Source organism: Tiliqua scincoides, chromosome 6 (genome assembly GCF_035046505.1).
Source record: "Tiliqua scincoides isolate rTilSci1 chromosome 6, rTilSci1.hap2, whole genome shotgun sequence".
NCBI lineage: Eukaryota > Metazoa > Chordata > Lepidosauria > Squamata > Scincidae > Tiliqua > Tiliqua scincoides.
The window spans coordinates 13466194-13492584 of record NC_089826.1 but is presented as its reverse complement, the minus strand read 5'-3'; the positions used below and the strand labels follow the sequence as shown (position 1 = coordinate 13492584).

Here is a 26391-nt window from a genome sequence, read left to right as displayed (position 1 = left end):
TGGACTGGAGACTTTAAAAATGCAGGTGAAGTAGAATGGGTTTTGAATGGTTCTCTTCCCTAATCCCAGCATCAATTCTGCTTTAATAATAATAATAATAATAATAATAATAATAATAACTTTATTTTTACCCCGCCTTTCTCCCCGAAGGGACTCAAGGAGAAAGACCCTTTACCCCTCTCTCTGCTCTGTTCTCCTGGACTTCCGTGGGCCTTGCTGATTACAAGGGTAAAGCATCTATTTTGTGCCCTGGGCATACACGCCAAAATGGTGTAGTGGTTCAGAAGTTGGGCATAGACCTGGAACGGCCAGGTTCAAATCGCCACTCAAACTTGGGAGGGGTTGACCTTGGATCGGTCACAATCTTTCTACCTCATGTGCCTCACAGTTATGAGGACAAAAGAAGGGGAGGAACTATGTACACCACCCTGAGCTCCTTGGCAGAAGGGTGTTATAAAAATGTGAAAAATAAATGCATGCATGCTGGGATCTTCTGTTTTTTTTCAAACCCTCTTCCGTCTCCTTCCACTCAGAAGCCATGAATGGTTCACAAGCCACAACTTGGCTAGCCTGGCAAAAGAAGTTTGAAGGATCCTCCTTTCTTCTCCCCATGCTTCTGGGTGACCCCTTGGTTGAGTGACTCACATTGCTGCTGGCTGCTGCCTTGGGGGACTTTCAGGAGTTGGCCTTGGCCAGTACCCAGCCTGGCTGACTAATGACACCAGTCTTGGTATGGCGGGTGGCAGCTTGTGACAGCTGTTCTCTGCTGTCAAGAGCATAAGAAACTGCCTTATAGTCAACATAAGAAACTGCCTTGTAGTCAAGTCCTTTGTCCGTCTACTTTGGGATTGTTGGCGCTGACTGGAAGTGGCTCTCTAGGGTTGCAGATGGGAATTTGTCTCTGCCTGACCTTGGAGATGCTGGAGTTGGAGCAGATCCAAGTGTGACCCACTTGGGAGTCCCTACCCACTAAGTGAAGGTCATTGATACAAACGTTTGCAAGAACTCTGCTTCAGTCACAGCCTGCCACCTGATTGTGTAGAAGGTGACCAGCAGAAAAAAAAAGTGTAAAAGTGAGGCACTTACATAACACAGGAGTGTTGTTTAGGTTTCACTGAGTGGAAAAAGACCCCCACTTGCTTGCTCTCAGCTCTTCTATTCAGCCTGTAAATCTTGAAAGCTGACCTTAGATCACCCTGCACTGTGTAACAGAACAGCCGTGAATTGAGCTGGTTTGAGTGATCTTCCTTGGCCCTGGTTTTTGAGGCTGCCAGAGTGGAACATGTTGAGGGGGTGTTCGCAGGGTGCGAGATTTTAAATTGCTGTTTTCGGATTAAAGAATGGAGTAAGGTTGAGCTAAGGGGGCTAACATGAATAAATGTAAATCCAGGCACTGCAAGAGGCTGTGATCCGCTTTTCATTCGGTGACCTTTTTTTAAGGATGCTTTACAGTGAGTAGGTTGTCAAGTGCAGAAGAGAAGGATGATTTAAGATGAATTTTAAACCAAGGAGACAACTCAGCTGATCAGTACAAAGTGTGTATTTGGAGAGGGGGGGAAACAAAGGCAGTTTATACCAGCCGTTCTCAAAGTCCTACTCAGACATTGAGACAGTGGTATTTGTGGAGAAGGGAGGGGCCAATGGCGCTGCAGGGATCACTGTGCCGGTGGGTCCAAGAGGCTCTTACACTTACCTGGGGGGGGGGTTACACTGGCTTCTGGGAAGGTCCAAGATGCTTGCAGCCACCTCTGCAGGCCTCCCCATTGCTGCACATAGCTCTGATAGCGCACTTGGGCTTTCTTCTCGGTCAGTAGCATTGTACAACAGCTAGGGCAGCTTTCCCAGTCTCCGGAAATCCATGGAGCAGCATGGTGTGTGTTTGACTGCACAATGCATTGCCATTACAGTCACCACTTCCCATGTGATGCTTCATTGCTCATGCATGTGCTGTGACGGCTCAGGCATTCATTTCAAGATCCTGTGAGTGGCTTAACAAGAAAATTCCCCAGCTTTTCATCTTCCAGTTCTGACAGCTGGCCAAGAGGATACGTTTCTGTTCTGGCTAGGCGACAACGATAATTGTTCCAAAGATGATAAAGATCATACTTTTTGGCTGCTTTGTCTGTATCAGTTTTCAGATTGCAAAACCAAACATGCAATATTATGAAAAGCCTAGGAAAGATCAGTTCTGTAGACACTAACTGGGAAGGGCTATGCAGGCCTTGCTTTGCTAGGACAGGTTGGCATCTGGCCCTTCTTGCGCTAGTGCCAGTGCGCTGTCAGTTTGGCATTATCAGGATGCGCTTAGGATATAATGGACCTTGCGGCGGCTTCCAAATAGAATCAGGCCAATAGGTTCCCAAACAAAAGGGAGCCATTTCTTCATTCAGCAGCGACGTTATTAACTTAGATGAGGCTTTTCATTTACACAAAAGAAATGAGCCAGTGATGGATTTGCAAACATTGATTTTTAGCCTTCAGAGAAACTCTGGGAGACTGTGCACTGTCATTTATTCCCAGTTTGCAGTCGAGAGCCAAGGTACACTTACGAGGTAGGGGTGGGCAGGTGGAGAGATGGCTCAAAATGTCACTGCTTTGGGTAAGGTGCTTTTAAAAAGCAACTTAAAACCACATTGCGTTCAAACCAGGATCCCTGATGCCTCTGTTGGTAGGATATTCAGTGTTTTAGGAATTCAGTTGGAACAAGTTAACCTTGCTTTCCCCATGGAAAGATGGGTTGTGGTGACTTGCTGAAAGCTGCAATATTTGGCAGAGACAAGACAGAATCCCGTTCTCTAGCTTCCCTTCCTGCACTTGATTAAAGAGGTCACCGCATCTTAATAAATGGGCATGTGCAGGTATTCAGCTTTTTCAGGGGATTAAAACACATTCCTCTCCCCCCAAAGTGAATCTCTGACACATGAGTATTTTATCCCTTGCCAAACTGCCAAATCTGCTTCTGGCAGGGTTGATTGGGGCAGGGGTGAGGGAAATCCCTTTGTGGTCATTCAAAGTATGGCAAAAAAAATTATATTGTTTGCACAATAAAGTAACTGGTGTGTGTGTGTGTGTGTGTGTGTGTGTGTGTGTGTGTGTGTGTGTGTTCCTTTTTGCAAGATTTAATTTTTTTTAAAGAATTGTTATTTTTATGTAAGGTTTTAAGAACCTAAGAGTTTCTGTCACATGATTTGTGCTGGTCATTGACCATATTAATAGACTAAAACTGAAACAATGGCAAAGTATAAAATTGGGAAGCTTAAGTAGGTAGTAGTCAGTCTGAATGATAGAAACCCTTTCATGAGATGTGCAGTCAGTGCTCATTGTCTGCTAGGATGAGGTTCCTGGAAACCCTTGTGGATAGCAAATTCACAGATAAAGAATCGTTGATCCTACGGGATCAGTGGCGTTAGATGCAAAAGGGTACCTTCCTTGCCATCAGAAGAATCCAGGAGGGACTTTCAGGAAGCCAGCAGAACATAGCAGGAGGTGCCAAAATATATTTGAAAGCTGCAGAGACCTTCCAGAGGCTGCAGGGATCTTCAGAATGGCACCCTCAACCAGTGCAGACCCCTTTAAAATGACCGGTGGAAGCTTCTGCCAGCCATTTTAAAGGGGTTCCTGTTGGTCACAGGTGCCTCTCTGAAGGTCCCTGCAGGATAAAGAGAAAATCTGCATATAAAGAGAACACACAGAGGTTCCCAAACTGAGCAATGGCTCCCTGGGGAGCTATGGAAACCAGCCAGGGGAGCCTCGGAATCCTTGTGAAAACCCACTGCTCTATATAATGTTTAGGATTGCAGCCCTAATGGGAAGCCGTAGCCAACGGCCCAGTAGGTCAAGGTAGTGGCCAGTCGAAAAAGTTTGGGAACTGCCGGATTTAAAGATGCTTGAAGGAGTACAGTTTATCTCTGTACCCTTCAGAACGATATTCAAAGGGGTGTATATTTTGTGACTGTAGCATAGAAATACACATTTTGAATGTGGGCATGTTTCAGAATGACTCTGTGCAGGTGTAAGAGTCACGGCTAGAAGATCAGGAGCATGCCACTAGTTTATCCCTCCTTCTCCCTTCACAAGTGAATGATTCCCTCCCTTCCTTTTCAGAGCTAATCACATGTCGTGTCCTTTCTACAGTACTAACCATGGTTAACTAAACTGTATCTTTAAATTGGGGTTAAAAACTGGTTGACAAACCAAGGTTAAAGCTAACATTGATTGGCCTTAATGCTGGTTCAGCTCTAATGCGACTGCTTAGCTACAGAAAGGAAAAGAGAGAGTTTTCTGTGTACAATGCAGAAAAAAAGAGATTGTCATGATTAGAAGGCTGTGAATGTTGCATCAGTGCTCCACCGAGTTCTGCTTCATTAAAGAAACAAAAAATGTTCTCACTGCCTTTTGTGGGCAGAAGAACAGCAGAAGCATGTCAGTTAGCACATACCCCAAAGCAATTTGTTAGTCCTCTGTTGTTATGACATGTTTTTGAAAGGACTGCTTGCAGTGTCTCTGTTGTCTCCCATTTCCTTCTCCTTCCCTTGGCTGATCATTCTGTAGCTTAATATATATCAAGGTTAAGGAGCATATCAGAATATGGGGCATAAATATATGATTTTTTTCTGTCTCAGATAGCCCAATTTTAAATCATACTTTGATTTGGAATGCATGAAGAACCACACACACACACACACACACACACACACACACACACACACACACACACACACAATTTCCTTACATATTGGGGCTTCTTTAGGATGTCTGCAGTCATCAGATGAAGAACCTCTCTCTCCCTCCCTCCCCCCTCCCTCCCTCCCCTTATATATTGGGGCTTATTTAGGATGTCTGCAGTCATCAGATGAAGAACCTCTCTTTCTCTCCCCATATATTGGGGCTTCTTTAGGATGTCTGCAAATCATCAGACCTCTCTCTCCCCCCCCCCTTTATATATTGGGGCTTCTTTAGGATGTCTGCAGTCATCAGATGAAGAACCTCTCTCTCTCTCTCTCTCTCTCCCTCCCCTTATATATTGGGGCTTATTTAGGATGTCTGCAGTCATCAGATGAAGAACCTCTCTTTCTCTCCCCATATATTGGGGCTTCTTTAGGATGTCTGCAAATCATCAGACCTCTCTATGTCTCTCTCTCCCCCCCCCCTTATATATTGGGGCTTCTTTAGGATGTCTACAAATCATCAGACCTCTCTATGTCTCTCTCTCAAAGGTAGCGTTCTCTGAAGTGCTACCTGTTCCACGCGCAGGGCCAGCTAGGCAGGCGGAGATCAGGGGTCTCAATGCGTGGATGAGACGGTGGTGTAGGGAGGAGGGGTTTAGATTCGTTAGGCACTGGGGAACGTTTTGGGACAAGCGGGGCCTGTACAAGAGGGACGGGCTCCATTTGAACCAGAATGGAACCAGACTGCTGGCGCATAACATTAAAAAGATGGCAGAGCAGCTTTTAAACTGATCCCTGGGGGAAGGCCGACAGGAGCCGAGGGGCATCCGGTTCGGGACTCCTCATCCCTATGGGATGAGGATGGGGAGGTTAGAGAACAACTAGACAAAGGCAGGGTAGGAGAAGAAATTGGGAAAGGTAGGGAGATGGGATGTGATAGACAGTTTGGCACAATGAGAGGATGCAGGGACAAAGGAGCGAATAAGCAGCCCATCCTGGGGCATTCCGTGTATAAATGCTTTTATGCGAATGCCCGAAGTCTACGAGCAAAGGTGGGAGAACTGGAATGTCTGGTGACAAGGGAAAATATTGACATAGTGGGCATAACGGAAACCTGGTGGAATGCGGAGAATCAGTGGGATACCGCAATCCCGGGCTATAAACTCTACAGGAGGGACAGGCAGGGGCGTGTTGGAGGTGGGGTGGCCCTTTATGTTAAGGAAGGGATAGAATCCAGCAAAGTAGAGATTGAAGGTGGGTCCGACTCCACCGTAGAATCTCTGTGGGTTAAATTACCAGGCTTGAGCAGCGATGTAATACTGGGGGTGTGCTATCGTCCTCCAGACCAGAAATCGGATGGGGACCTTGAAATGAGGAAACAGATCAGGGAGGTGACAAGGAAGGACAGGGTTGTAATCATGGGGGACTTCAATTATCCTCATATTGACTGGGTCAATTTGTGTTCTGGTCATGATAAGGAAACCGGATTTCTTGACGTGCTAAATGACTGTGGCTTAGATCAGCTAGTCACGGAGCCCACCAGAGGACAGGTGACTCTGGATTTAATTTTGTGCGGTACGCAGGACCTGGTTAGAGATGTAAACGTTACTGAGCCATTGGGGAACAGTGATCATGCTGCGATCCGTTTTGACGTGCACGTTGGGGGAAGAATACCAGGCAAATCTCTAACAAAAACCCTTGACTTCCGACGGGCGGACTTCCCTCAAATGAGGAGGCTGGTTAGAAGGAGGTTGAAAGGGAGGGTAAAAAGAGTCCAGTCTCTCCAGAGTGCATGGAGGCTGCTTAAAACAACAGTAATAGAGGCCCAGCAGAGGTGTATACCGCAAAGAAAGAAGGGTTCCACTAAATCCAGGAGGGTGCCCGCATGGCTAACCAGCCAAGTTAGAGAGGCTGTGAAGGGCAAGGAAGCTTCCTTCCGTAAATGGAAGTCTTGCCCTAATGAAGAGAATAAAAAGGAACATAAACTGTGGCAAAAGAAATGTAAGAAGGTGATAGGGGAGGCCAAGCGAGACTATGAGGAACGCATGGCCAGCAACATTAAGGGGAATAATAAAAGCTTCTTCAAATATGTTAGAAGCAGGAAACCCGCCAGAGAAGCGGTTGGCCCTCTGGATGGTGAGGGAGGGAAAGGGGAGATAAAAGGAGACTTAGAGATGGCAGAGAAATTAAATGAGTTCTTTGCATCTGTCTTCACGGCAGAAGACCTCTGGCAGATACCACTGCCCGAACGGCCCCTCCTAACCGAGGAGTTAAGTCAGATAGAGGTTAAAAGAGAAGATGTTTCAGACCTAATTGATAAATTAAAGATCAATAAGTCACCGGGCCCTGATGGCATCCACCCAAGGGTTATTAAGGAATTGAAGAATGAAGTTGCAGATCTCTTGACTAAGGTATGCAACTTGTCCCTCAAAACAGCCACGATACCAGAAGATTGGAGGATAGCAAATGTCACGCCTATTTTTAAAAAGGGAAAGAGGGGGGACCCGGGAAACTATAGGCCGGTCAGCCTAACATCTATACCGGGTAAGATGGTGGAATGCCTCATCAAAGATAGGATCTCAAAACACATAGACGAACAGGCCTTGCTGAGGGAGAGTCAGCATGGCTTCTGTAAGGGTAAGTCTTGCCTCACAAACCTTATAGAATTCTTTGAAAAGGTCAACAGGCATGTGGATGTGGGAGAACCCGTGGACATTATATATCTGGACTTTCAGAAGGCGTTTGACACGGTCCCTCACCAAAGGCTACTGAAAAAACTCCACAGTCAGGGAATTAGAGGACAGGTCCTCTCCTGGATTGAGAACTGGTTGGAGGCCAGGAAGCAGAGAGTGGGTGTCAATGGGCAATTTTCACAATGGAGAGAGGTGAAAAGCGGTGTGCCCCAAGGATCTGTCCTGGGACCGGTGCTTTTCAACCTCTTCATAAATGACCTGGAGACAGGGTTGAGCAGTGAAGTGGCTAAGTTTGCAGATGACACCAAACTTTTCCGAGTGGTAAAGACCAGAAGTGATTGTGAGGAGCTCCAGAAGGATCTCTCCAGACTGGCAGAATGGGCAGCAAAATGGCAGATGCGCTTCAATATCAGTAAGTGTAAAGTCATGCACATTGGGGCAAAAAATCAAAACTTTAGATATAGGCTGATGGGTTCTGAGCTGTCTGTGACAGATCAGGAGAGAGATCTTGGGGTGGTGGTGGACAGGTCGATGAAAGTGTCGACCCAATGTGCGGCGGCAGTGAAGAAGGCCAATTCTATGCTTGGGATCATTAGGAAGGGTATTGAGAACAAAACGGTTAGTATTATAATGCCGTTGTACAAATCTATGGTAAGGCCACACCTGGAGTATTGTGTCCAGTTCTGGTCGCCGCATCTCAAAAAAGACATAGTGGAAATGGAAAAGGTGCAAAAGAGAGCGACTAAGATGATTACGGGGCTGGGGCACCTTCCTTATGAGGAAAGGCTACGGCGTTTGGGCCTCTTCAGCCTAGAAAAGAGACGCTTGAGGGGGGACATGATTGAGACATACAAAATTATGCAGGGGATGGACAGAGTGGATAGGGAGATGCTCTTTACACTCTCACATAATACCAGAACCAGGGGACATCCACTAAAATTAAGTGTTGGGCGGGTTAGGTCAGACAAAAGAAAATATTTCTTTACTCAGCGCGTGGTCGGTCTGTGGAACTCCTTGCCACAGGATGTGGTGCTGGCGTCTAGCCTAGACGCCTTTAAAAGGGGATTGGACGAGTTTCTGGAGGAAAAATCCATTATGGGGTACAAGCCATGATGTGTATGCGCAGCCTCCTGATTTTAGGAATGGGTTAAGTCAGAATGCCAGATGTAGGGGAGAGCACCAGGATGAGGTCTCTTGTTATCTGGTGTGCTCCCTGGGGCATTTGGTGGGCCGCTGTGAGATACAGGAAGCTGGACTAGATGGGCCTATGGCCTGATCCAGTGGGGCTGTTCTTATGTTCTTATGTTCTTATGTTCTCCCCCCCCCTTATATATTGGGGCTTCTTTAGGATGTCTGCAAATCATCAGACCTCTCTCTCTCTCTCTCCTTATATATTGGGGCTTCTTTAGGATGTCTGCAATCATCAGACCTCTCTCTCTCTCTCTCTCTCCCCTTTATATATTGGGGCTTCTTTAGGATGTCTGCAAATCATCAGACCTCTCTCTCTCTCTCTCCTTATATATTGGGGCTTATTTAGGATGTCTGCAGTCATCAGATGAAGAACTCTCTCTCTCCCCCCTTATATATTGGGGCTTCTTTAGGATGTCTGCAAAACATCAGACCTCTCTCTGTCTCTCTCTCTCTCCCCCCCCCCCCTATATATTGGGGCTTCTTTAGGATGTCTGCAGTCATCAGATCCCATTCCAGAATTTAAGTTCAGTTTTTGTTGGAAGCATCACGGCACATTTTCTGTCTGGTGCAACTAGAACTCAGGGCCTGCTGAGTCCATGGCTGCTGCTTCTACTCTTTTGGGGTATACTGAATCGTTCCCCCAGATGTCAGCAAGTTCTACCCACTCAAGCAGCACATGGGTTGTTTTTGTTTTGTTTATAAAGGCAAAACATTTATTCTGCATTGCAGCTTTGAGATGGAAGTGCTCAGAGCACCTTTCCTAGTTAAAATAATGAAATAAAAAGGACAGTGCCCTACTTTGGGTGATACTTTAATTGTCTGAGTGCCCCCTTCCCCACGATTAAGGAAGGGCACACTCACAGTGTACACACGTCCTGGCCCCTCTCCTCACATTCAGACCCATTTAATCACAGACTTAGAAGTGCATGCAGAGAGGAGGTTCAGACAACAACTTTGCTCTATGCCAGGGGTGTCCAAACATTTTGGCAGGAGGGCCACATCATCTCTCTGACACTGTGTTGGGGGCCGGGAAAAGAAATGAATTGATTTACATTTAAAATTTGAACAAATTTACATAAATGAATTTATTAGAGATGGAACTTATATGAATGAATGAAGGTCATGCAGTAGCTCAAGGCCTATAAAAGACCTTGCACAAAGCAAAGCCAGCCTTTCCTTCACTGCCACTGCTGCATCACAGATGTGAAACAGCAAGTAGTGGAGGGAGTCCTCATCACACAGCTCAAGAGAGAGGTAGAACAGTTGTCCTCATGCTGAGAGCAGTTGCATCGGGCCAGCAAGGGCTCCAGCAAGTCTCCAGAGGGCCAGAGGCTCATTGGAGACTGGGGGCTCCCTGAGGGCTGGATTGGGAGCCCCCAAGGGCCACAAGTGGCCCCCGGGCCGGGGTTTGGGCACCCCTGCTCTATGCAGTTGAAAATACTGGAGTTGGAGGGGCCATATTCCAAGGTTCCTACTCTTAATGACAAACTAGTTTGTTAGTTTGAACCCAGCTTTGGCTTTAGTAATCCAGACTAAGCCAAGCCAAGTTTGAGAATCACTGCTCCAGACAATAACTGCAATTCTGAAGTAAGTTGTATGGCATCCGTGGGGTCACTAGGATTTGCATCACCTGGTATGGGAGGCCAGTACGTCACCCCCATGATGGATCTCCTTCCATGTAGTGGGCAGGTCAGCCACCGGGGCGGTGGGCAAGGTGATACACCATTGCCCCACCCCACTTGGTTTTTGGCTATAACTTTTTAATAGAAATAGTTCAACGTGGTTTGTTTCATTGCATTCTGCATGAAATTACGCATTGAATGAAAGATAATATGATGGTATTATTCAAAAGTACCAAAATTTAAAAAATTTTGGCCAGTGGTGGTGTCACCCCCCCCCCATGCCCGATGTGGTCCGAACCCCCATAATGATGCCAGTGCATGGCATCCAGACCCCTGTCCTCCAGGAAGTTTTTCTGGCCCGCAAAAGAGAATTCTCCGAGTGTTTCCTATCTGCTAGTTTCATGATTTGTCATAGAGAATTGGCTGGAGGCTTTTAACATCCTTCACAAAGGTTTTTTTAAAAATTCATGATCATTTTATTATAAGTAAAAATAATTGTACCAGAAACAAAAGATGCTGCCTGACACAGAATTGGACCAGTGGTTGTCTGTGGCTCTCCCGAGCTTTGGGGATGAGTCATTCCTGGGACTTTCCGCATTTAAAGCATATGCTCTACCACAAAGCTACGTCATCTACTCTGCTAGCAGTAAAAGGCTCTGTGAGCTCTTCGTAAGCTGAGGACGTGCCCCAGTTGTCTCCCCCACTTCTTTAATTTTTGTGCCCACCTCTGGGGGGAGGTATGATCAAATATCCCAGTCGGGGTCAACTTATCCATTAGGCACACGCCTAGGTGGAAAGTCACTTTACCCTGCACATGCTTGATCTAATCTGATCTCAGAAGCTAAGCAGGGTCAGGCCTGGTTAGTACTTTGATGGGAGACTGCCTGGGAATACCGGGTGCTGTAGGCTTATACCATGACCTTAGAAGCTAAGCAGGGTCAGGCCTGGTTAGTACTTGGATGGGAGACCGCCTGGGAATACTGGGTGCAGTAGGCTTATACCATGATCTGGGAAGCTGAGCAGGGTCAGGCCTGGTTAGTACTTGGATGGGAGACCACCTGGGAATACTGGGTGCTGTAGGCTTATACCATGATCTGGGAAGCTAAGCAGGGTCAGGCCTGGTTAGTACTTGGATGGGAGACCGCCTGGGAATACTGGGTGCTGTAGGCTTATACCATAGTCTTTCGAGACTGAAGGTTGCCAACCACTAGGTGGATGAAAATGCCCCTGAAAATGTTCATGCCCATGAAAATGTTTTAATTTCTTTTAAAATCAGATTTTAAAAAATGAACTTTTAGGGTTCATTTTTTTAGGGGGAAAAAAATGAAACTTAGGACCATGAAAAATCGTTAAATTTTGCCTAAAACAGCATAAAATAAAATGCTGGACGATTTAAAGTTATTTAAAAATAATTTTTGATATTGATAGTATTATGGTGGGAGGGGGGAGGGGCTCACAAAGGCAAATGTGCCTAGGGTCCACCAAAGTCATAACGTGGCCCTGATCCCAACATCTTTTGTTTAAACCAGTGTTCTTCAGCCTTGGGGTCGGGACCCCAATGGGGTTGCGAAGCATCTGTGGTGGGGGTCGCAGCAACTTCCAGGAATGAAAAAGGCTGAAGAACACTGGACTAGAACACCAGCAGGTAAAAGGGGAGGCCCCCTTCAGGTGCCAAGAGATTGTGTCCCAGTCCTGCTCAGGTTCTTAGCAGTTGTGCTAGAATAGCTTTCACTGGTGCCAGGTTTCATGGTAAACTTTCTGATCTCTCTAATAAGATTATTTGGTTACAGTGAGCAGTGCTGGGAAGGCATAACAGAGGCAGAGAGTGGGCGGCAACAGGAACAGAGAGCGCGGATAGGGTCCCAGGATTGACCGTGGGGTTCCCATTCTCATACTTTATTTACTGGGGTAGTGGCACGAAAAGGTTGAAGGCCACCGGTTTAAACTTAAGAGCAATCACAGAGAGGGAAGGAAATTGATTTATGGAAGTGATATAGGGGTGGGGGATTTTGTCCTTCCTAACCTTTATTAGACCCCCTCCCAGGGGAAAAAGGGTGCCTGTCATTCTGAAAGCCAGGATGTTAGCAGTTTCAGCAGGTGAAATTCTGCTGGCACCATCAGAAAGAATCTTCCCCACCCTTCCCCATTATGTCTTGCTGAAAATTCTGTGTAAGATCTTGCAATAGATAATGATGCACTCATTACAGGAATGGCTCTAACTGAGCTAGGCAGCTTATGCTGCCTGAATAAGTGGTTACGGCTGGGATGGGAAAATGGCAACACACTGGAATTTGTGTTCACACTATGCTTTGCATGCCATAGGTACCAGAGTTGAGATGCATCCACTCCTTGCTCAGAGACTTAACGATAGACCCAGGAGACAGCTAAAAAAAAATCCTAGTTCATGTGTATGTCTGCACTAACAGAATTTAAAAGCACCCTCCCCAGTGTCTTCCACAAAAACCAGTGGAAGGGGACAGTGTTTTATGAGGAATCAGAAAACAGGGAGAGTTGAAACACATGTGAATGAGTCAGACCAGGAGCAAAAGAAATTCCTAGCTGCAACTTGGAGTATTACTCAGCTCTTCAACTTTCTAGGATTTGTTTAGCTAGTAAGGTTCTTCAGAGTGAGGGGTATGATCCCATCTAGGATGGTATACAATCTCCAGCTTGGATGTAAGCAAGTGCCCAACAGTCTTGCCCTGGTTCTGATCAGAAAACACCTTTCTTGGAAATGAATTGATTTCCTTGGTTCCTTGCTTGAGGGCATTTGGCTCGCATCACAGACGAGTGTAACAGTTGTTCGATGTTGCGGCAAGTAGGAGGGAAATGGTAGAGTGTGCACTCGTCCCAAAGGTGTTCAGCTTCTTTTCATCACCTTTGCAGTTGAGCAGGTGATGTATTGCAGGGAGTATTACTTTGCCATTGACAATGGTTCAGTTGTTCTTTAAGTAAATAAATATCAGGTTTGGAGTATATCCATTCATCACAGTTGGCACCTAATGAATCTGCCCTTTTATTTATACAGGGATATCCTTGGAGAAAAGTTGTGAGTCATGTTTTTTTTCTTTACCAAGTGACTCTGTCCCAACTTTTGATAGCTTTTAATCGTCCATCTCCTTGGATTGAAATAAGGGACATCAGAGGAAAAAAAATGTATATAATTTATGGTAAAGTCAAATGCCTTTGAGGGCCCAATCCTAAAGGCCCGGCAGCAAGCTCTAAAGTATGTTTACAGTACTGTTATGCAGGGTTAATCCTGCATAACAGTACCCACCATGCAGGAAAGACTGGTGCTGGTCCAGCATCAGTTGGCACTGGGTCCAGCTCCGGCCGGATGCCACCCAGAGCAAGGGAAGAGCCCATGGAGGCAGTGAGGCCTGTAGGGGCAGGGGGAGGTGTTTCAGCATGGGGTGGGGGAGAAACCAGGGTGGGGGGTGGGAGCCCTGCTCTGCTGTATCCTGTCCTCTGTGTCGGGCTGCAAAATGCAACACAGAAGGTCTCAAGTCTGCACTGGCAAAATAGCTGGCACAGACTTCTGAAGCCCCATTCCAGGGCTTGGGGCTTTTCCCATGGGAAGGAGACAAGTCCCTTCCCCCGAGAAGTTCTCTGGCAGCCCTGGAGGCAGTGGTGTAGCTAAGGGGGTGCAGGGGGTAGCAGCTGCACCAGGCATCAAACTTTAGGGGGGCAACAAGCTGAGCTTGACACTAGTGACCAAAATTGTGAAAATCTTGATATGTATGAATAATACCATCATGTTATATATCATTGGAAAGGTAATTTAATGCAGAGTGCAATGAAACAAACTGCATGTGAATATCTGTAGTCTATCAAACATTATGGCCAATTAACCAGAAAATGAAAACACAACTGTCTTGTGGAACAAAAAGTGAATTTGCTTAACTCCAAACTGGCCTATGAGACTGATTGTTCTGAGTGCCAATGAGATGTTGTTATGATACAGCATGGAACCAATAACTTTTTATTTATTTACTTAATTAAATTTGATTTTATCATGCAGGGGGCTACAAAATCTTCTTTGACCCTGGGTAGCAGATAGTTGCCTTAGCTATACGACTGACTGGGGGCAGGAGGCAGGTTCCTCCCAATTTTCACATTTTAAAAAGCCCGGTTGTGACATCACTTCCGGTTGTGACATCACTTCCGGGGCAACATTTTGAGCTTGACACCGGGCTACCCGATCATTAGCTACGCCACTGCCTGGAGGTGCCGCTGGATGAAGCAGTAGCTGTTTTGGCACTACTGCACCCAGCGCTGCTACCAGGAATTGATAGGATTGGGTTGTGAATCAGTTGCACATCACATACACAGTTGAAGTGATGGCACATTTACCCTCGCAGCATGTGAAGATGATCCATGTAAACAAGCAAACACATTCATGGAGAATAATCTATTGCAGGTTATTAGCTGTGCTGGCTCTGTGGAACCTCCATGTTCAGAAACAGTATACCTCTGAATCACAGTTATTTGGCAGGAGCACTAGCAGGTCAAGACTCTTGCTTTCACGCTCTGCTTGCAGGCATTATGCAAGCATCTGTTTGGTCGCTGTAGGAAGCAGGATGCTGGGTTTGATCGACCATTGGTCTGATCCAGCAGGGCTGCTGTGTGCTAACCTGGCTAAAGTTTTCAGTTAGTAGCCACCAAAGACAATTTGCCAGGCTGGAACAATTTTCCTTGTTTGTTTTTTAATCTTCAGAGCCCCGAATGCTCATGACCCATGGAGTCATTTGATTTCTTGACCCAGCCACTTCATCCCATGGAAAGTGGCTCTCGCAATGCTGTTTTGTCTCTCTCATTTTCAAGGGCTGGATGTGGTTGCTGCTGCTGTTTTTTTTTTTTTTTCAAGAAGGAAGCAAATTATGAGAATACACCCCACCCATTCTCACTGACAGATAGCCACAAGAGCAGGAACACAGCAAAAGTGTCAAGTTGCAGGAAGTCATTGATGGGATAGCTTGCAAGAGGAAGAATACTATTTTTAACTTTTCTGCCAAGTCAATGCTTGAGGAAGTTTATGTTGCAAGCACTTTAATCTCATTTTGTTTTCCTTGAGTAAGGAGAGGAGAAAGGGAGGACACTCATTAGAGATTAGCAGTGCCAGCTCCTGGACTCCTGCAGAATAACAACAACAACAACAGTATTTATATACCGCTTTTCAACAAAAGTTCACAAAGCAGTTTACAGAGAAAATAAAATATCTAATGGCTCCCTGTCCCAAAAGGGCTCACAATCTAAAAAGATGCAACACCAGCAGACAGCCACTAGAAGAGACACTGCTGGGGTGAGATGGGCCAGTTACTCTCCCCCTGCTAAATAAAAGAGGAGCACCCACTTGAAAATGTGCCTCTTAACCAGTTAGCAGAATAACCCCTGATAGATTTCTGCAGAAAGTCTGTGGGATCTTATGGACCAAACTGTATGTGTGTTCCAAAAGCCAAGAGGTATTGGATGCAGAATCCAGCTTCCTTAGAATCTCAGTTTTTATTTATGTTGATTTTATGAAAATTATTTAGAGTCCTGCGTTCAACCCAGTGAGGGCCTTTCAAAGTGGCTAATGGTGGCAGTTGAAAATTTCAAATGTAACAATCTGTAGAACAGCAAAAGACCAGAAACCAGGCAAGTAAATGACCACGAAAGCAACGTCCCAAATCAAACTGGGGGTTTGGCAGAACAAATATGTCTCAATGGTCTACCAAACTGCTGTTAAGGAGGGGGTTAAGTGGGCCTTCCAAGGGAGGGAGAGTTCCTCAATCTGATACCTCAACTGGAAAAAGTCCTGGTTTGTTTTTTTTTTTTTTTGGGAGGGGGGAGTATTTTAAAGGCAGGTTTTTAGTCCTTATGGCTGTGAAGTTAAGTTTGAAACAGGGTGTTGGCAGTGGCTGCTGAAATCTTAGATGCTAAAGGAGTGGCTGAATGAGCTTTTTAGTGGTTAGTTGCAAGGCTTCACTGTCCCACAGAGCTGATTGCCTTCAACTTCTACAAAAAAATTAAATGAAATGTTATATGCAGCTTTCTGGCCGCACCGACTTCCTGTCTCCATCGTCTTGCTCATGCTTGGGGCCTCGGAGCAGACCTCTGCTTGCGAGTTATTGCTTGTGTGGAGGCCTCCCTCTGGCTCAAGGAAACGGTCTGTCTGCCCATCACCTCCATAGTGGGGCTACCATGTTCCATATGGTTCCCTTTCCCACTCACTCCTTTTCTTCCTCTTTTACCGAGTAGGGACCCTGTTCCAATCTTGGCAGGGTGGGGTGTCCTCTGATTTCACGGAGACACGTGCAAAAGAAAGGATATTTTATGAACTTGCTATGGTGTTTGATGATCAGCGTTACAATAATTTGTAATGAGTGCCACTCCATTCACAGGCAGTGAAAGTGGGAGGTCATTTCAGCAAGTTTCAGGCATTGGAAGGAGGAGTTGTGCACCTGGTGACAACAGTGTTCATCCCAGGGGCCACCATTTATATTTCCTATGTCCAGTGGAAATGAAACTATGTGATGACATAGCATTGATCCTAATAGAAGTCTTGGGGGGGCAGGGAAAAGTGGCTGCTGGCCAGCCAGGCCCTCTACTGCAAAACCAGCTGCAGTGAGGAAAGATCAACTGGGGAGGGGGGCAGTTCCCCATCTCCAAATTTTACACCGTGTGTAAATTTTACATCCTGTAAATTTATACGGCTGCTTCATACTATATCCCAAAACCAAACAAGCTATGTGGACCCATTATTGGGCAGCAGCTTTGAGGGAGGGAGGTTGGGCTGGGGAAAATGATGTAGGGACAAATGGTTCCCCCCCCGAAAAAAATGCTTCCCCCCCCCCCCCACATGTCTACAAAGGGCTAAGAGAGACCTCTGATCGGGCTCAATTCAGTCCCCTTCTCCCACACCTATTTTAAAGTTACAATTAAAATGCCAGGAGACTCAAACATGGCCCATTTTGGCCTTCATATATGCTACTGCAGGGAAGTGCCAACGTATTTTAGGACGGCTGCGAACTTCGATCTGGGGGGGAATACCTTCCCTTGCCTGACGGCTAGATCCAGTTGATTTTGGTTACAGTTTTGACAGGTGAACAGGATCTTGCCGACTTCATTCAGAAAAAGAACCCTACACAACAGATGACCCCTGTCTCAAGGCATAGAGCACCCAATGCATTCATATTTTCTCTAAGTAATCAAGCTGACAGCTGTATCACAAACCAATGATACTACTTTTGTCACCAGCCAGCCCTGTAAATTGTGGCCCTTCCCCCCCGGGAGCAATAGCCACACACCAGCACTAATGGCACAAGTGTTCTGTGTGCGGAAGGGCAATGAGGCTTGCGAAGCCTCTGTGCTTGCTGTTGCATTTTAAGGGATATCTTTGCTTCAAGGAGGAGAGACTTAACAAAAGAACAAAAGGAGCAAGTGCAGTAAGTTCTGAAGGTTACTGCAATTGTAAAAGCGCAATAACCAAGAATATAGTAAGCTGTGAGTGTGCTGGTAGCCAAATTCCTCCTTCCCTCCTGGTATCGCTAAGGGGGTACGGGAGGTGCAAGCCGCACCAGGTGCATGGGGGGGGGGGTGACACCATTACTGGCAAAAATGTATAAAATCTTGGTATTTTTGAATAATACCATCATGTTATATATCATTCAGTGTGTAATTTCATGCAGAATGCAATGAAACAAACCACACTGAAACAGCTCTATTCTATCAAAAGTTATAATCAAAAAAACCACCCGAGGCAGGGCAATGGCGCATCATCACACCCGCAGCCCAGGCCATTGCTTTGTCCACTGCATGGGATAAGGTCCAACATGGGGGTGATGCGCTAGCCTCCCGCATCGGGTGACACAAGCCCTCGTGCCGCCACTGAACCTCTGTGCTCTTCTTCTTGATTGGCCCACCTTTGAATTGAGCTGTGGACCACCGAGGAAATGTTTTGCTACCTCTGTGCCTGTCAGGAAGCTCAGCACGGATTGTTGGTAATAATGTGTGATTTGACTTTCTTTATTTCAGTGAAGTGCCTTTTATAGAGTTGTTTTTATAACCCTGGATGCTGGGACTTTAAACCCCAGACCAGCAATTTAGGATGTAAATCATTACTGTATTTCCTTTCCCCCACCCCTGCAGTGTTTATGTTTCAGGGCTGGAAAAGAAGTAAAATGGAGTAAAATGCCGGAGGTGCCGTTCATTCAACAAATGCATTTTTGAGTCTCTCTGAACGAGAAATTGCCCCTTATTTGCTGACTGACGTCCCTCCTCGTCATTCTTTTCAGGAAGTGGGACGAGTCATCAAACTTTATGAGAATGGATTTGCTTTTTGTGAAGCCAAACAATTTGGGTTGTAAAAAATTATGCTTCATTCAGCTTTTCTGGAGGCAGTCTCTTTAAGAAAATGAAACCACAAATGAGTGCCCCAGGCAAAACCCGAAAGCATACATTTACCGGCAATAAAGCTGGAGAGGGTTCTGAATTGGCTTGTTTCTTCCTGGGGTGTGAGTGTATGTTTGCAATTTGCCCATCAGGCAAGTCAGAAACAGCCACCAGGTGCTTTGGGGCGGGCAGGCAGCATATGGGCAGATTTGTTGTCCTTAGCAAGGGTTTCTGACTGCCACAAAGTCAGCAGTCGCAAGGTAAAGAAAAATCCCCACCACAGCTGGACTTGAGCTAACTGCTTATTTCTCAGCCACAATATTCTTTAGCCTATGAAACAGGAGTACAGAGGTACTTCTCTTTAAGTTTCTTTGCTAATACGGTGCTTCTGGGCGGCCTGATCCTATCAGGCCTGCACTGAGTGTCGCAAACATTCCGTAAGCCGTGCCTGAAGCGCTCACTGCTGAGTTGGTGCCAGGTGGAGGCTGGTCACACGCCACACAGCAAGTGCCAGGTGGCGGAGCTGTAAGTCAGGGTGGAGGGTGTAAGTCAGGGGTGTGTGGAGACAGTGGCAGACTCTGCCACCATAACCTGACCCTTCCCCTGACCCAGGAAAGCCAACACAGGTCTCCTTGATCCTGTACCCTCTCAATAGTGGGCACAGATCCGAGGTGACCCATTAGGGTCACCGCCTGGCTGCTACACAGGGTAAAGAAACATTTGTTCCTTTACCCCAAAGAGACCTGCAGCTGCTTCCTTGGCCCCATTGGATGCAGTGGTCGCCATTTTGGCATTGCTGCAGTCCTGGGTGCAAGGAAGCATAGGATTGGACTGTGAACTAGACATGCATGGGATTGTGCTGTAAAGCGTAAAATTGTGTGCATAAATGCAGTCTGCTCTCAGTGAACTTCCTGATTTAGACCCCCTGCCCCTCTCTGCGTGTGCATTTATGTCTCTATGGATTGTATGAAAGTCAATCTTAGAAGAGGTGAGAATTGCTTCCATTAGATAATGTAGAAGCAATGTGGATAATGGGCAGGAGGTCTGGTCTAGAGGGTAGAGCCTCCGTTTGCCTGAAGATAACAGCTGAAGGTCGCCAGTTCGAGGCCACCGGCACTGTGAACGGCGAGACCTTGAAGCAGCTGACAAGCCTAGCCGAGTTTTTCCATCTGCTCTTTGGCCGCCCTTCAAGTGAGATATGAAGGATTGTCAGCTTGCATGGGAGGAAACTGGAGGCCAGAATGTGATACCAGATCATAAAAGGATCCATCTGAAATGTTGTAGTTCTGAAAGACAGAACCTTCTTCAATTGTAAAAATCCCTATACGGATTTAGTATAGCCTGCCTGTGTAAACTGCCTTGAAATAAAGTCTGAGGAGAAATCTGACGACCATGAAAGGCGGTATATAAATACCTGTATTATTATTATTATTATTATTATTATTATTATTATTATTATTATTATTATTATTATTATTATTAATAATAATAATAATAATAATAATAATAATAATAATAATAATAATAATAATAATAATAATGTGGTTGGCTAAATCCCCAAAGGCTGTGAGGTGTGTGAACATTTTAAAGCCAACTACTTCAGTCACATAAATATCCCAGAAGATTTTATAATATTTTTACAAGTTCAAAACCCACCAAAAGCATAGGAAGAAGAGCTTTCTTGCCAACTGGGTGGAAATCACAGTCTGAGAACTGGTTTGTATGTTGTGGCCAGGATCTCAAGGTCCATCCTACTTGCTGTGAATCCACAGTGAATCGCTCATAGTCTACCATACTTACTGGGTGGTTTAGCTTCCTGGATCATGTGATGTAGGCTTAAGATAGGACTGTTGTCAGGATACAAAGGAACACCACAACAAAGGGTACTTTGAACTTGTCTTTCTGGATCCAGCTGTCCAACATGGCATGGCAAACAATCTCTGAAATGGAGAAGTTGTAAAAAGCGCTTTGTGATGCCGCTAGTCCATTGTTCAAAAATAACATCCGTTATTTGGATGAGTAATTAACCCACTGGAAAAATAACCCATTGCAGAGTGCAATCCCATAAGATGGGTGCTTGCTCAAATCAAACTGGTGCTTCTTTGGGTCTACTGATCAGTAGGCAAATGATAGCTTTCTGTCGTTTTTCAAAGAGTTCACCACAATCCAGCTAGGGCATGTATTGAGATCTGCTCTAAAGAGACTGTCCTTTTTTGATGTGTTACTGATGGTGTGATCCATGGCAGGGCACAGATGGCCAGCAGCAATGGCCACACACAACTCTGCCAGTTCATTGGGCAATTGAGCACATGTCCCTACCAACTAGTTTTGTGGTGGGGCAAGTGATTTGCTCTGCCAAAAGCAGGAGAATGGCCAGCCAGGCCAGTCAGCCAGGCAGCAGCAGGATGGCAGGTGACATCATCAGCAGTTGCCTAATGCAGGAGAAAGGTGCCGATGGGCAATGGCCAGACCTGGCTGGGTGGAGCTGGCTTTGGCCCTGGCTTTGGCCCTTTAAGGGCCCTGGGAGGAGGGAGAGGGTGGCCGAGAGCCAGCAGAGAGGTGGAGGTGGTGGAGATGGTGGCAGGTGGAGAGAGACTACAGAAAGGCTTCGAGAGAGTAAGAGACAGGGGTTGAGGGGGCCAAAGAAGAAAGTGAGAGAGACAGAAGGGCTGAAAAGGAGGATCACAGGGGAGGAGCGGCACCAAGGCAGGGAGAGCAGCCCCCTTGCAATGATGGGGAAGGCAAGTGCCGGCAAGTTTCTGAACTCTGGTGGAAAGCCATTGCAATTCTACTTGAGATCATAGACTGTACTGTGGATATTTTTCATTGCTGCTGTTTTTGTATTAATAACATATTTTCTTGTGTTCTTCAACAGGAAGAGTTACAAGGAAGAGCTGGCCGTAGCCATACCTCTGTCTGCAGAGGCAGTATTCGGAGAGGCGCTTGAGCTGGCACCGGGTGACGACGACAGGACCTTGCAGTTCCTCCCATTTCCATGGGGACGGTACCAGATCCTCTGAGGTCTGCCAAGCTTTCGTTGGCTGCAGCTCCTGAGAAGGAAAATGGCCTGGGAGGGTTGCAGTCCCCTAAATGCCTGTACAAGCAAGCAAGCATAGAGAGGAGCAGCAATGGATTGTCTTATAAGGCCAACATGCAACCGGCTGGAGATTGCTTGTTGGAAGTGAACTGTGCCACAGAAACGGATGTTCCAAGGGGCGAGCTGCACTGTGGGTATGACCCTAACCAGCCAAGCATGTTTTCTCCTGGGTCCTTCAGCCCATCCAAAGAAGGCTGTCCGATGGCTTCAGAATTGGTAAATAATTCTGAGCAGGAGGGCAGCAATGACTCCAGAGCCAAAGGCACCTCAACAAGTTGTGCTTCAGTATGTGCTACAGATGAGGTGGTTGCTGCCCAGGAAGCCAGCAAGATGGCGCAGATGGATATTGGAGGACAACTTCATCGGGCAGTTGATGAGGCAAGTTCTCCCTCTGGAGGAGGTGACAGTATCAAGGAGAGCAAACCTCACGATTATCCTTCTCTTCCTGCTCGCTCGAGTGCCCTGCAACTAGCTCCAAAGGCAAGAGAAACCGTGAGTGAAATGAACACTCCTGAGAAAACACTGGCACCGGATTTGGCAACAAAATCTGAAGCCGCTTCTGGTCTTGAGGTGAAATCTTGTGTTTGCTCAGATGCAGAACTGACAGTTGCAAAGGATGCGGGTTCCCAACCCAGCGCTAGGACCGTGCCAGAATCAGTCCCCAGATCTGAACTCGAGAGCACATCACGGCCACCCTGCAGTGAGGCTATTGAAAAGTCAGCGCCAGAGCCCTCCACATTCAGAGACACAGGCACCATGACAGTGCAGCCTGATGACAAACCTGGCGTTGGGGAGGGGAGGAACAGGACACACCAAGACGCTGAGGTTCAAGCCGTAGCCAGCATGGAAAGCAAATCGGCTTCCACCAGCCCAAGTATCTTTGCCACATTCTTAAGAGAAAACTTGCCTTCTGAGTCGAAACAGAAGCAAGAGCAGTTGCACATTATTTACACAGGAGCTGGGGGCAAAGAACAATCAATTGTGGACAGGTTTGTGCCTCTTGTCCAAACAGCTCCATCCACCGGTATCGTACCTGATGTACATATTCGGGCATCTGCTGCAGTCGATCAGTTGGAAACTCAGGCTGGTAAACTTCAAGAGGGTCCAACAGGCACACATGATACAGTCCACTTGACTTTGTTGGATGGCATGAAACATTCATTTCCACTGGCATCTGGTAGTACTCAAGAAGCATCAGTCAGCAGGACGGAAGCACAAATAACCAGTGAGGCTGGTAATCTCAGTGATGTTTCTCAGCAGCTGTCCGATAGTTCAATCTTGTTGAAGACAAAACCTGTTTACCAGATTACTGTCAACATCAGTAATCCACCTGCGGCTCCCCCACAACCTGTGAACATTGATACCGAGCTACCTCCGTCTGCTGCTCTCCCAGATTTCAATAGCAAGCCCTCCCATCCCAGGCCTGGTGCTAAAGAAAATAACCAGGCATCTTCATCCTGCCACAGGACAGCTGAACAGGCCAAAGCTACTGTTGGTGCTCAAGGTAGCCATCAAGGGGAGCACCTCCAAAACAAGACTGTTAGTGGCGTTGAGGCTGGACCAGTTAATGTCCATGTAGATGTCAAGCCAAAGAGAGAAGAAATGTTCATTTCTCCTGATCCTAAACCCCAGGAGACAAGTAAGACAGGAGCTGAGCCCCTGACAACACGTACTCCTGTCACAGTGAAGAAAGAACAGGATGCATTCCCAAAAGATAACAAGGAGGCGAAAGCTTCTAGCAGTCAGAATCTAGCAGCTGGGTTGGAGTCCGAACTGAGAAGAGATTCCATCCGTAGTCTAGGAACTCAAATGACCAAGAGCAGCGAAAGTAGGAAGGGACAAAAAGTTGATCCGTCAGCATCAGCTTCTGCTCAACACGTGTCGAAACTTGGTGACAAGAAGAAGGAACGCAAGTCTGCCGCGGAGGCCAAAGCGCAGCTAAAGCAGTCCAAGCGCATCCGAGATGTTGTGTGGGACGAACAGGGCATGACCTGGGAGGTTTATGGGGCTTCCCTAGACCCCGAATCGTTGGGGATCGCTATCCAGAACCACTTGCAGAGGCAGATCAGAGAACATGAGAAACTGATCAAGGCCCAAAACACCCAGAACCGGAAGTCCATTTCTTCAGATACATCTTCAAACAAAAAACTGAAAGGGAGACAGCACAGTGTTTTTCAGTCCATGCTGCAGAATTTTCGACGCCCCAACTGCTGTGTCCGCCCTGCTGCCTCTTCTGTGTTGGACTGACGGATTTGGGAATGCGGGTGGGACGGTGATGCGCATCCATTTGTAGCCATTTGTACTGTGTCTGTGTACACTGAAATCCATGGAAAGCAAGCCCTGAAGTTCAGCTTCGTTGCTAGAGAGTCTGATGCAATGGCGAGGGGTGGGATGAAGGAGAAGCAACCACTACGCGTCCTATTCACAGTAGTCATTGCATCTTATCTATCTAATTTCTGCAGTGGGCACATGCTGCTTTTATGTTTATGTGGAAGTCTCTAGCCCCAGCCTGTTGCCAAATGAAAGATAAGCCCTTAACGAAGCACAATTTTAAACTGGCAGTTTACTAAAGCAACCAGCTTAAGAGATGGGAGAAGGGGGGAATGAGGTCAGGGGAAGAGGCATCAGATCGTTTTCCAGAATTATTGTTGATGATTGACTGGATTGTATACAGAATGTTTTTAATATTTTTAGCCAGTGACAACCTATAGGGGTTGTAAAGCAATGTGGCAAATGTTCATGAGCTTGGTGGAGGGGAGCATCCATTTTGAAATACTATATGTTGATCGGGTTGATGGTGAAAGAGTTACGGAAGCTATTTTTCTTACATTTATGAATTCCTTGGCAGATCTTTTAAGAGGTATAAGACAATAGTTGCAAGCTCTATTTATTCCAGGAGAGGAATTCCACATTAGAAGACCTAATGAGGAGTTAGTCCCAAGAAGGAACCTTTGTTCCCAACATTAGGGTTTAGTGGGTATCTTGTGCCAATAATTTTACAGTACGTAATGATGATGTGTCAAAAGTCTTCTGGGTAAGTTCTGTTGTGGGCCTTTGCAACTGCTACCAGCCCTTCCAAGAAGATTAGAAGGTGCTTCGGACCAGAGTGTAAACGACTTAGGGCACAATCCTAACCACTTTCCAGCACTGACATAAGGGTAATGCAACTTCAAGGTCAGGGAACAAACATTGCCTTACCTTGAGGAGGCCCCCATGCCTGCCCCCCAACTGCAGGATGCAGCACATGCCCCACTGCCAGTGCTAGAAAGTTGGTTAGGATTGCACCCTTAAATGCCCAACTCCCAAAGAATTTCTATGGGTGCCGGATTTTCTTTCAAATACATGGGGCTTCTACGTGAGATTTCAATTGTTTGTTTGTTTGTTAATGAGTTTCTGTGACTCACATTTGTAACGCTCTCTTGTTGATCGAGACTTCCACATAGAAGTGGAAGAAATCCCTAGGATTTTCTTTGGCATATAGATGTAGTCAGAACTAGGAAGATTAGTGATGTCGTGTTCTAATTTGACAGTCTACTTGTGCACACAGAAATGCCCGGCCTATAGGAGGAGAGCAGGGGTTGGTTTGCTGGAAGCAAAAGCTTTGTGAGGTGGGTGTATTTAAAAAGCTGTTGCAGAGAAACCAAGAATAACTCCAACGGGGGTTGTCAAGCCCTCTCATTGTGTTTTCTTTTGGCTGAGAGTGTCAACCCATCATCATTGTCCAATTGCCACCATGCTGGAAACTGTGACCCACCACTTGCTTGTGCTTTAGGCACCAAAGATCAGACAATGCTATATTTTCTCCATTAGAACGTAAGAACAGCCCTGCTGGATCAGGCCAAAGGCCCATCTAGTCCAGCTTCCTGTATCTCACAGTGGCCCACCAAATGCCCCAGGGAGCACAAAAGACAACAAGAGACCTGTATCCTGGTGCCCTCCCTTGCATCTGGCATTATTATCTCCCTATGGAGCCTCTTAGAGGAATTTGTGGGCCTTGGTGGCCACTACCTTTTTGCTCCTATGTTGAGGGCAATCGTGAGTGTTTGTTTTAAGTCCACCTTCGAGGCATGGGCTTCACTGCCGTATCCTTCCTGCCCCATTCCGGTAATTTCAAAAACTGCAAAGAAGAGCCCGCAATATGGCTCCTTCCATATTAGGGATGCCCATTTGCTGGAAGGGCTGCTGTTGATGTGGGAAGGACACATACTTCCAGTTCTTTCCACATCATTTCAGTGCAACACAAGGAGACACATTCTCTTGGTGCTCCCATGCTATGATGGTAAACTTAGAAAGGACCTTAGCAGCAGGTCCTGTAGGACTTAAACAGGCTTTTATGCTGTAAATTTTATGCTGTGATTTGGCTTTGCAGACCAAATTTGAGGACTTCTGCACTTTTTTTAACAACAACAAAATGAATTCCAGCTTATTGCCCCTGACTGCAAATTGGTGGTGGTACCCCTCTGGAAGGACAGAGTAGGTTGTTAATTCTTTTTGTAATACCAGTTATGTAACTAGAATGGTATAGATCTGGAAACTAGACGAAGATGGAAAAATAAGGGGGAAGGAAAATGGCAACTTTCAGATTGCTGTCCAGACTTCATCTGACTTTCCACTTAAGAGAAGCAAACAAAGCTCACAATCCTGGTGAGCTGGGAATAAGGTCAGTAAGTTGATTAGAAAGACCAAAGGCTGTTTCGGTTCTGTGGTAATTCTTGCTCAGAGTCAATGAGTGCAAGCCTTTGGTCACC

General features: G+C 46.3%; 1 protein-coding gene and 1 pseudogene across 1 annotated transcript in view; both read left to right on the top strand.

Annotated features, from left to right (window-relative positions):
• Positions 1 to 25983, top strand: part of GPRIN3 (GPRIN family member 3) — a 42077-nt gene extending 16094 nt beyond the window's left edge. Inside the window, exon 2 of the mRNA XM_066632227.1 lies at positions 21422 to 25983. Coding sequence (XP_066488324.1) covers positions 21542 to 23890 — 2349 coding nt within the window. The 5' untranslated portion in view covers positions 21422 to 21541 and the 3' untranslated portion in view covers positions 23891 to 25983. The remainder of the gene's footprint in view (positions 1 to 21421) is intronic.
• Positions 10964 to 11082, top strand: LOC136656657 (5S ribosomal RNA; annotated as a pseudogene).
• Positions 25984 to 26391: the final 408 nt, after the last annotated feature.